The sequence below is a fragment of the Musa acuminata genome, chromosome BXJ3-9, assembly GCF_036884655.1.
Source record: "Musa acuminata AAA Group cultivar baxijiao chromosome BXJ3-9, Cavendish_Baxijiao_AAA, whole genome shotgun sequence".
In the NCBI taxonomy this organism is placed as follows: domain Eukaryota; kingdom Viridiplantae; phylum Streptophyta; class Magnoliopsida; order Zingiberales; family Musaceae; genus Musa; species Musa acuminata.
In genome coordinates this window covers 6,271,069-6,283,657 of record NC_088357.1, presented here as the reverse complement: position 1 = coordinate 6,283,657, position 12,589 = coordinate 6,271,069, and the positions used below count along the sequence as shown (strand labels likewise).

The window sequence follows — 12,589 nt, the reverse complement described above, 5'->3', positions numbered from 1 at the left end:
TCCCTATTATAACTCCATTCCGGAAAGCTCTGTTCGAACCCTATGCGTCTAACAGTGATGATTCTAGATTTTTGACTTGAACAACTGTAACTTATTGATAGAGTGGAAGTGTATGCAAATAGTTCCTTTATTGCTATTGTTCGTTGCAGATAGCTGTGAAGGGTGAGAAAGTTCAAATACGTTCAGATAGCTTCGTCATGTAGATCATCACCACAATTCAAAGCTTTGTCTGCAGGTGACCAAGTGAAAGAAGACCCAAATGAGATTTTAGACACTGGATTTTAGACTCGGTCCTTCATGATCCGGTTCTCTCTCATCACAATTGAGTCGAATTAAATGAGATTTATAGGTTGGATGGTGTAGGTTTACCAGCTTTAATCAATTTGATGAAATAGAAGATGATTTTAAGTATACGTTTTTGCTGGGTATTTCACAGAGCAGCTAAATCTAGTCATCTGAGACTGGTTGGAACCTTCAACCTCTTTGCGCTTATATATCAGTGGGTGATATTATCTGTTCTTCTGATTGATTACTTTCGTATGTGGTGACTATGAGACACCAAAGCCAACAGCTCTCTCCTCCTCTGTCAATCCAGAACTAGCATGGAGAAGCTCTGGAACATGTCGGCAGTGTTTCTTAGGACTTTGGTCCGCCTCCTCCTCCTCCTCTTTCACCTAAAGCATGCAGCCTCTAGCGGTGGAAACGATAGCTTCACCTTCAACGGATTCGGACGCCTCAATCTTACCTTCGATGGGGTAGCCAACGTCACCTCCGATGGTCTGCTGATGCTCACCGACATGTCAACGCAGGCGAAGGGCCATGCCTTCTACCCTACTCCGCTTCGTTTCCGGAACCGGACGAACGGTACAATCTTCTCCTTCTCCACCACTTTTGTCTTCGGCTTCATCTCAGCATACACCAACCTTAGCGGGAACGGGATGGCTTTCTTCGTTTCTCCCACCGAGGACTTCTCTGCAGCCTTAGGAAGTCAGTACTTGGGTCTCTTCAACCAAAGCAGCGACGGTAACTCGAACAATCATGTCCTTGCGATTGAGATTGACACGATCTATAACCCCGATGTTCTGGATATTGATGACAACCATGTCGGGATCGATATCAACAGTGTGAAATCCAGCACATCCCACGCTGCTGGTTATTACGCTGACGACAATGGATCGTTCACAGATCTAAGCCTTAGAAGTGAAAAAGCTATGCAAGTTTGGATAGACTATGACGGCCATGAGATGCTGCTTAACGTGACCATGGCTCCAATCCCAATGGCCAAGCCGCATAAACCTCTATTGTCTGCCACCATTGATCTCTCAAGCGTGCTGTTATCAGATCCCATGTATGTTGGATTCTCCTCCTCCACTGGTTCTTTCAAAACATCTCATTATGTTCTTGGTTGGAGCTTTAGGATGAATGGGGTAGCTGAACCTCTCGACTGCTCTTTGCTGCCATCGCTTCCTCTGGCAAAGTCAAATGGCAAGTCAAAGGTTTTGGACATCGTGCTGCCCTTGGCGTCGGCTGGACTTGCTGTGATCATCGCAGGGATCATCGTGTTCATTGTGAGGTGGAGGATCAAGTATGCAGAAGTGCTCGAGGATTGGGAGCTTGAGTATGGGCCTCATCGGTTCTCCTACAGAGATCTGTTCATCGCTACCAAGGGTTTTAAAGATAAGGAGCTGCTCGGAATAGGCGGATTCGGAAAGGTCTACAAGGGGGTGCTACAGACTTCTAAATCAGAGATTGCGGTGAAGAGAGTGTCTCACGAATCAAGACAGGGCATGAGGGAGTTCATAGCAGAGATCGTCAGCATCGGCCGCCTCCGCCACCGCAACCTTGTTCGGTTGTTGGGCTATTGCCGACGCAAAGGGGAGCTGCTGTTGGTGTATGATTACATGCCCAATGGCAGCCTCGATAGGTTCTTGTATGACCAAGAGAAGCCTACTCTGGATTGGGCGACGCGGTTCCGGATCATCAAAGGCGTGGCATCAGGGCTTCTGTATCTTCACGAAGATTGGGAGCAAGTCGTCATCCACAGAGACATCAAGGCGAGCAATGTGCTGCTGGACAATGAATTGAATGGAAGGTTGGGCGACTTTGGCCTAGCAAGGTTATATGATCATGGAACCGATCCACACACCACACACATCGTCGGAACCATGGGTTATCTTGCTCCCGAGCTTGTTCGAACAGGCAAGGCGACCACCGTCACCGACGTCTTTGCGTTCGGGGTCTTCCTCTTGGAGGTTGCTTGCGGGAGGCGGCCGGTGGACTCGGTCGCGTACGGGGAGGAACTGATTTTGTTGGATTGGGTGGTGGAGAATTGGCGGAAGGGATCGATACTTGCGACGAGAGATCGGAGGCTGGGAAATGAGTACGTAATGGAGGAGGTGGAGCTGGTTCTGAAGCTTGGATTGCTGTGCTCGCATCCGCTGCCAACAGGCAGGCCGAGCATGCGGCAAGTGGTGGAGTACTTGGAGGGCGAAGCAGCACTTCCGGAACTGTCGCCGACTTACCTCGGCTTCAGCGTTCTTGCGTTGCTTCACAATGAAGGCTTCGATGATTACATTATGTCGTATCCTTCGTCGATGGCCACTTCGTCGGCGGCCATTTCTGGAGCTTGGTAATTGCGGATGGGAAGCATTACATGATGACAGTCGTCTCCATCTCTTCCGTTCCTTTTGTTAGTCGACACAATTATTGATTGACTTTAGATGATATTTGTTTAGGTGATTTATTTTGTGTGCTTCAATTTTCTGGAGTACCCATTTGTGGCTACTTAATCGAATTTTTTTTCAGTTTTGTCAAAATTCTCTAATAGTATTTTTTATTTATTTCTAAAATACTTTGATTTGACGGTCAGTTAATTTCTTTTCCTTCCTTGGACTGGTCCACTAGTCTAATTATAATATTTTCAACTATAGCATGTTATAAAAGTACTATAGGCTATAGTATTTTTTGCTGTGTTATAATATTTTCTGATATTACTCAAAATATCATAAGTGGATCGATTCATGATATGAACCAATTCATACGAAAAAGAACCTGTGTTTGAAGGTATTCCCAGCATTAGTCATAAAAAGAGTGACGTTATTAAAAAATTATAAAATGAAAGATAATTTATGAGAAAAAACCAAAAAACTTTTCTATATATATATATATATATATATATATATATATATATATATATATATATATATATATATATATATATATATATATATATATATATATATATATACATACATATATATATATATATATATATATATATATATATATATATATATACATACATATATATATATACATATATATATATACATATATATATATACATACATATATATATATACATATATATATATACATATATATATATACATATATATATATATATACATATAAATATATATATATATATACATATATATATATATATACATATATATATATATATACATATATATATATACATATATATATATATATACATATATATATATATACATATATATATATATACATATATATATACATATATACATATATATACATATATACGTATATATACATATATATATATACATATATATATATATACATATATATATATACATATATATATATATATACATATATATATATATACATATATATATATATATATATACATATATATATATATATATACATATATATATATATATACATATATATATATATATACATATATATATATATATACATATATATACATATATATATATATATATACATATATATATATATATATATATATATATATATATATATATATATATATATATATATATATATATATATATATACACATATATATAACTCCGTCTTAAATAATTCACAAGTCTTTATCATGACATTTCATATGGATGAGATTTGACTTGTCAGTATGGTTAACTTGTAACTTTTTATATCAATGTAAAATTGACCATATTTCAGCATATGAATCATGTAATCATGGATTTGGAAAGATATGCTAATATTTCTAAACACATAATGACTCTCTAATCATGGGGAATGATCCTATCTCATTCGTATACAACGCTGACAGGACATACACCTCAGTGTCAACACAGGAGTATATTATCAAATAATTTCACTATCTACTCAAATTCAATATATCATTTGACTTTTCTTTCCACTGGATACGGTCCAAATATAATTTCACGAGTCAAACATAGCAGCATCAAATTAAATGATTAAGAGGTTTGTTCAAACTTGCCAGTCATTGCATTTAATGGAAACAAATACTTCAAAATATCATGAAAAAAGAATGAACGACCAGAGAATTGTGGTGGTCGATGGACCAGCCACGTACGTTCTATTTCAAAGCCATGAAAACTCAATCTCTGATGTACCTCAGTTTCTAAATCTACTATCGTTACTGAGAACTCGATCCAAATTTTGCAAGATTCATATGTCAGCGATGTTTCTCAAGACTTTGCTCTTCCTGTTCCTCCTCCACCGAGCAGTTGTAGACTCTTGTGGTGGTAATGATGGGTTCACCTTCGATGGATTCCGTTGCCACAATATTGCTCCCGACGGGATCGCGTCGATCACCTCCGACGGGCTTCTCGTGGTCACCAACAACACAGTCCAGTCGAAGGGCCACGCCTTCTACCGAAACCCACTTCGCTTCAGAGATTCTCCTAATGGTACCGTCTCCTTCTCCACCACTTTTGTCTTTGCCTTCATCTCGAACTCGCGGACCTTGGTGGGGATGGGATGGCCTTCTTAGTTTCCCCCACCAAGGACTTCTCCGGAGCCTTAGGTAGTCAGTTTTTAGGCCTCTTCAATTCAAGCAGCCTCGGTAACTCGACCAACCATGTCCTTGCGATCGAGCTTGACACAGTCCGTAACCCCGAATTCCAAGATACTGATGATAACCATGTCGGGATCAATATCAACGACATGAAATCTGATGAGCCCCACACTGCTGGTTATTATCTGAATGACACTGGTTCGTTCCAAAATCTAAGCCTCGGTAGCGGCCAAACCATGCAAGTTTGGGTAGACTATGATAGCCATGAGATGCTACTTAACGTGACCTTAGCTTCAATCCCAATGGCCAAACCCCAAAAACCTCTCTTATCTGCGACCATCGATCTATCAAGAGTGCTAACGGATCCCATGTATGTTGGATTTTCCTCATCCACTGGTTCAATCCTGACGTCTCATTACATTCTGGGTTGGAGCTTTAACATGAATGGAGTAGCTCAAGCTCTCGACTATTCCCTACTGCCCTCGCTCCCTCGAGTGAGACCCGAGCCAGGATCAAAGGCGTTGGCAATTTCACTGCCTCTAGCATCAGCTGGACTAGTTCTAATCGTCGTAGGAGCCCTGGTGTTCGAGGTAAGATCAAGGGGGCGCTGCAGACTTCGAAATCGGAGATTGCTTAGAAGAGAGTATCTCATGAATCAAGACAGGGCATGAGGGAGTTTATAGCTGAGATAGTTAGCATCGGTCGCCTCCGCCACCGCAACCTTGTTCAGTTGTCGGGCTATTACCGACGCAAAGGTGAGCTCTTGTTGGTGTATGATTACATGTCCAATGGCAGCCTGGACAAGTTTCTGCATGGCCAAGACAAGCCTACTCTGGATTGGGCGACGCGGTTCCGGATCATCAAAGGCGTGGCATCAGGACTTCTGTATCTACACGAAGATTGGGAGCAAGTCGTCATCCACCGAGACATCAAGGCGAGCAATGTGCTGCTCGACCACGAATTGACTGGTAGGTTGAGTGACTTCGGCCTAGCAAAGTTATACGATCGTGGAACGGATCCACAGACCACCGGTATCGCGGGAACCATGGGTTACCTTGCTCCCGAGCTCCCTCGAACCGGCAAGGCGACCACCATGACCGATGTGTTTGCCTTTGGAACCGAAGTGAGTGCATATGTGTGAAATCATAAGGTATGGAACCGTGTGACTATTACTCGCCACACTCGAATGAAACCTTGTTGACATGCAAATTTATTAACGTATCATATTTACATCATAACATGATGGCGAATTCGATCCTAAATTCCGATTCTTTGAATTGCTTTGAAATGCGTATGGATGATGAAAAGGTTATAAGGCTATGTTCAATTTTGAGCAATTGACCTTTTTGAATTAATTATTTGTATAATAGCTTACATAGTGAATATTAGATGTTTTAACTGCACGCTTTGTCTACAACATCATTTTATTCATTGATTAATTGTGCACATCTTGCGATCATGGATATGAACACACACACACACAAAAATCAATTATATTTATTTTTCTACAAAATTCGATGCGGACGCGAAATGGTTAAGAGTTGCATCAAAATGATTGATCGTAAACATTTGATTCATAAATATCATGGGATGTAGATCATTTAAGTCACATGAGTTATATTTATCTCCAATCCATATAGTTTGGACTAGTGAGACGATTGACATCTAGTATATCATATAAGAAATTTATAAACGATATGTTTCTAAAAAATAAAGATGCAACAAAAAATAAATAACATATAGATTTTGGATTTTATAAAAAAATAATTAAAACATGGACTTTTATCTTAATCTACTCTCGCTATTTTCTCATGAAACATACGACACCCTCCGACATGTGAATTGAAAATCTCCAATGAATTCTTAGTGAGGATCGGGATCTAATTGACCTCTTAGTATGACCTCGGGAGACTCAGCCAATCATACTAAACCTAAAATGATAGGCAACTCTTGTCAATCATAATCTCTTGTGATTCTTGTCCTATTCAGCCTCCAAACCATCGTGGTCTCGAGGAACTCAATCAACCATGATGTTCGATTAAGTTAGCACAATCATGACAAGATAAGTCTGATTCGATGATACACCCTCAAGAGACTCGACTAAGTATACCATGTCTTTAGGTCACCGATGACATCTCTATGTCATAGGCAAGATCTCAAATCCTAATATAGGTGAGCCTCAAGGGACTCAACCAACTTAGCCCATATCGAAAATTGATTTCCCTCTATAATGATGGAAAGTTGCATGGGTTAATCTAATTATCAAATATTTATTGACTTAATATTATTATTGGAGGAATTTTTAATTTTGGTTCGAACTCATAGTTAAATATATCACGTCATACATATATATTTAACATATATTTACATCGCATAAATATATATATATACCTAATAGGTATAAAAATATATATTACATATATAAACATACATCCACATCGAATGATCATGGACTATAACCCATAGTGATCAGGCTTGAGCCAAAATGCATGATCACATACATAAAGATCTATGTGTGTCTCGGTGTATTTCCATGTCCGATGATCGTTCATCTCATCCCATCGGTCTCATCGACACCTCGGTGCATCTCCATGCTTGACGAACATTTGTCTCATCCTCATGGGTTCCGCTAGTGCCTCCACGGTCCCACCGTACTATCTTATGCAATTATAAATTAATTACAAGTACACAGACCCAAAAAAGGTACATATTTTATAAATGAGAAAATTTGATCTTATCAAGTGGAGGTACAACATTGAGGGAGATAGAATTACATGTTATATATAATGAGGGAGAGTAGGACGCTTACAAGTCTCAATAATAATCACATACATACATATACATCATTACACATGACCTATGACCATTTGTCCATATCATACATCATAAGCAATATGCATATGTAGGACTAACTAGATAATAATTAATTAAACTACTTAATTAATACTTGAATTAACCCTTAATTAAATTTGGGAGACTCTACAGTTTTAGGGTGCCCCATGTGGCCCATGTGGCCAAGAAACCCTAATCGTGAGGGCTGGCTGTGGCCTGACAGTCCTCAACCAGGGCTACAAGTAGCTAATGCTGCTCTCGGCTAGGGCTACAAGTAGCCTCATGTGGCCAAGAAACGCTAATTGTGAGGGCTGGCTATGGCCTAACAGTCCTCAACCAGGGCTATAAGTAGCTAATACTGCTCTCGGCTAGGGCTACAAGTAGCCCTTAGCCAAATTTGCAAGGCAGCAACCTTTGCTACCCTCCTTCCCTTTCAAAACTAATCTCCAGAAGTTTTTAGGTAATAAAATAGTTCATACGCCAAAAACTACGCTGATCTATTCTCAAATCGACAAAAACACAACTTTAAGCAAAAACTAATTCTACGTGATTCAACACAACACGTAGTTAATGACCGATCTCTGCACGAGCAACCTAGTTCTGATACTACTATTGGAAACTATAGAGAACATCACATACGCAGTAGAAAATAAAAATAAAAACTAGTTCGAAAAACTCAAAAACAATAAAATCGTATAACTTAATAAAGTGATTGAGACGTTCTTGGGAGATCATATATCTCCTACTATGTATATCCTAGTCCATGGATTAAAAATTTTTTATAAACTCGTCTCTAGCGGTGATCCACATAGCGGATGCGATGATGATACACTTCATCGTGCAATATATTTTTTGCTCGTATTCTCGCACCATCGTACTGCAGCAATCAAAGAGGGATCTATAAGTTGGATTCTACGGGCACCGCACAGCACATCATTTAAAATCTACGCACACAGCCATGTCACTCTCGATGCGACACCACCGAAAATGACATTGGATCCCCCAAATCCATTGAAGTCGAAGTCGTGGTTTCCACCTGCTAACAGTTCGGTGGAGGAGAAGCAGGCAGACCACCCAAGCGTTGAGCAGCGGTCACCATATATATCCTCGATATTCGAATGAGATATACCCGTTTAATTGACCAAAGGAGCAACCTTAGACTCATCTCCTAATGTATTTATAAGATTAGATAAGCTATTTTTTGTTTATTTGAGGTGATTTGCCAACTTTGTGGGACTCGGTATTAGTCAGCAATAATCTCGTTAGACGAAGTCTGATAGAATGGGATATTAACCAGACTACTTCATAAGATTTAAAAGAGTTGCATAAGATGCCAACTTGACTAATTGAATTGCAGCTCAGCTCAATTGTCATGTCATCATCATCTTTAGAACAGTACAATTCATATCAAAATTTGATGTTCTTAACTATTCCTCCCTTGACAACAGCACTCAACGACACTATTGTCTTGTTTTTTCCTTCCATATATTTACATCTCCATCCAACGAAATAGGAATTTTTATGCTGGATTTCGAAACTTTCAAGTCAATGGATCCAAGTCAACTGCACTCTACAAGATGGAATTAAAGGAAAGATGAAGAATCTATGGATGAGATCATTAGACATCACAAAATGATGTTGACAACCGATATGCCGAAAACTTGGACCTGAAGCAGCTCAAGCATCGGGTCACGCAAGTTCAATTTAATTCCGGAAAGCTCTACTCGAACCCTATTCGTCAAACAGTGATGATCGTAGATTTTTGGCTTGAACAAGTGTAACTTACTGATAGTGTGGAAGTGTATGCAAATAGTTCCGTTCTTGCTATTGTTCGATGCAGATAGCTGTGTAGGTCAAATATGTTCAGATAGCTCCGTCATGTAGATCATCACCACCATTCAAAGCTTTAGCTGCAGATGACCAAGTCAAAGAAGAACCAAAGATTTATATTTGACCTTTGGCAATAGAACTGGATTTTAGACTCGGTCCTTTATGATCCGGTTCTCTCTCATCACGATTGAGTCGAATTAAATGAGATTTACAAGTTGGATGGTGTAGGTTTACAAGCTTTAATCAATTTGATGAAATAGAAGATGATTGAGTCGAAGTATATGTTTTTGCTGGGTATTTCACAGAGCACCTAAATCTAGTCATCTGAGACTGGTTGGAACCTTCAACCTCTTTGCGCTTATATATATCAGTGGGTGATATTATCTGTTCTTCTGAGTGCTTACTTTCGTATGTGGTGACTATGAGACACCAAAGCCAACAGCACTCTCCTACTATCTGTCAATCCAAAACTAGCGTGAAGAAGCTCTGTAACATGTCGACAGTGTTTCTTAGGACTTTGGTCTGCCTCCTCCTCCTCCTCTTCCACCTAAAGCTTGCAGCCTCTAGCGGTGGTAATGAAAGCTTCACCTTCAACGGATTCGGACGCCTCAATCTTACCTTCGATGGGGTGGCCAACGTCACCTCCGATGGTCTGCTGAAGCTCACCAACATGTCAAAGCAGTCGAAGGGCCATGCCTTCTACCCAACCCCGCTTCGTTTCCGGAACCAGACGAACGGTACAATCTTCTCCTTCTCCACCACTTTTGTCTTCGGCTTCATCTCAGCATACACCAACCTTAGCGGGAACGGGATGGGTTTCTTCGTGTCTCCCACCGAGGACTTCTCTGCAGCCTTAGGAAGTCAGTTCTTGGGCCTCTTTAACCAAAGTAGCGACGGTAACTCGAACAATCATGTCCTCGCGATTGAGATTGACACGAATTATAACCCCGATGTTCTGGATATTGATGACAACCATGTTGGGATCGATATCAACGGCGTGATATCCAACGCATCCCACGCTGCTGGTTATTACGCTAACGACAATGGATCGTTCACATATCTAAGCCTTAGAAGTGAAAAAGCTATGCAAGTTTGGATAGACTATGACGGCCATGAGATGCTGCTTAACGTGACCATGGCTCCAATCCGAATGGCCAAGCCGCATAAACCTCTGTTGTCCGCCACCATTGATCTCTCAAGCGTGTTGTTATCAGATCCCATGTATGTTGGATTCTCCTCCTCCACTGGTTCTTTCAAAACATCTCATTATGTTCTTGGTTGGAGCTTTAGGATGAATGGGATAGCTGAACCTCTCGACTACTCCTTGCTGCCATCGCTTCCTCGGGCAAAGTCAAATGGCAAGTCAAAGGTTTTGGACATCGTACTGCCCTTGGCGTCGGCTGGACTTGCTGTGATCATCGCAGGAATCATCGTGTTCATGGTGAGGTGGATGATCAAGTATGCAGAAGTGCTCGAGGATTGGGAGCTTGAGTATGGGCCTCGTCGGTTCTCCTACAGAGATCTGTTCATTGCTACCAAGGGTTTTAAAGATAAGGAGCTGCTCGGAATAGGCGGATTCGGAAAGGTCTACAAGGGGGTGCTACAGACTTCTAAATCAGAGATTGCGGTGAAGAGAGTGTCTCACGAATCAAGACAGGGCATGAGGGAGTTCATAGCAGAGATCGTCAGCATTGGCCGCCTCCGCCACCGCAACCTTGTTCAGTTGTTGGGCTATTGCCGGCGCAAAGGGGAGCTGCTGTTGGTGTATGATTACATGCCCAATGGCAGCCTGGACAAGTTTCTGTATGGCCAAGACAAGCCTACTCTGGATTGGGCGACGCGGTTCCGGATCATCAAAGACGTGGCATCAGGGCTTCTGTATCTACATGAGGGCTGGGAGCAAGTCGTCATCCACAGAGACATCAAGGCGAGCAATGTGCTGCTGGACAATGAATTGAACGGAAGGTTGGGTGACTTTGGCCTGGCAAGGTTATATGATCATGGAACCGATCCACACACCACCCACATCGTCGGAACCATGGGTTATCTTGCTCCCGAGCTTGTTCGAACCGGAAAGGCGGCCACCATCACCGACGTGTTTGCATTCGGGATCTTCCTCTTGGAGGTTACTTGTGGAAGGCGGCCGGTGGACTCGATCGCGTCCGGGGAGGAGCTGATTTTGTTGGATTGGGTGGTGGAGAATTGGCGGCAGGGATCGATCCTTGCGACGAGGGATCCGAGGCTGGGAGAAGAGTACGTGGTGGAGGAGATGGAGCTGGTTCTGAAGCTTGGATTGCTGTGCTCGCATCCTTTGCCGGCAGGCAGGCCGAGCATGCGGCAAGTGGTGGAGTACTTGGAGGGCGAAGCAGCACTTCCGGAACTGTCGCCGGCGTACCTCAGCTTCAGCGTTCTTGCGATGCTTCACAATGAAGGCTTCGATGATTACATCATGTCGTATCCTTCGTCGGTGGCGATTTCTGGAGCATTACATGATGACAGTTGTTGACAGTTGTTGTCTCCATCTCTTATGTTTCTATTGTTAGTCAATACAATTATTGACTTTAGATTAATATTAGCATTATAGTAGAGTGATATCTTATACATGATATTTGTTTAGTCGATTTTTTTTACTTTTTGTTATATATATATATATATATACTAATTCTTAGAAAAAAACTATTCTTTAGCTTTTTCTCATGAAGTGCCCGATTTTCAAAATTCTCTAATAGTATTTTTTATTTATTTCTGAAATACTTTGATTTGACGGTCAATCAATTTTTTTTCCTTCCTTGGACTGATCCACTAGTCTAATTATAATATTTTCAACCATAACGCGGTATTAAAGTACTATGCTATAGTGTTTTTCACTGTGTTATAGTATTTATCTGATATTATTGAGAGTATTCCTAACATTAGTCATAAATAATTATAACTCCGTCTTTTATATATATATATATATATATATATATATATATATATATATATATATATATATATATATATATATATATATATATATATATATATATATAACTCTGTCTTTAATAATTCACAAGTCTTTATCGTGACATTTCATATGGATGAGATTTGACTTGTCAGTATAGTTAACTTGTGACT

General features: G+C 40.5%; 1 protein-coding gene and 1 pseudogene across 1 annotated transcript; both read left to right on the top strand.

The window, feature by feature from the left end:
• The first annotated feature begins 153 nt into the window (after window positions 1–153).
• Window positions 154–12,042, top strand: LOC103997500 (uncharacterized). The gene is made up of 2 exons (XM_065167436.1): window positions 154–2,590; window positions 9,986–12,042. The coding sequence occupies exons 1-2, from the start codon at window positions 603–605 to the stop codon at window positions 11,976–11,978; spliced, it is 3,981 nt and encodes a 1,326-aa protein (XP_065023508.1). The 5' UTR covers window positions 154–602; the 3' UTR covers window positions 11,979–12,042.
• Window positions 5,250–6,213, top strand: LOC135649236 (L-type lectin-domain containing receptor kinase SIT2-like; annotated as a pseudogene).
• Window positions 12,043–12,589: the final 547 nt, after the last annotated feature.

Coding starts and splice junctions, on each gene's coding strand:
- LOC103997500 (XM_065167436.1), top strand. CDS start 603: ATGGAGAAGCTCTGGAACATGTCGGCAGTGTTTCTTAGGACTTTGGTC. Junction 2,591..9,985: donor TACATTATGTCGTATCCTTC/GTCGATGGCCAC, acceptor AGTGTTTCTTAG/GACTTTGGTCTGCCTCCTCC.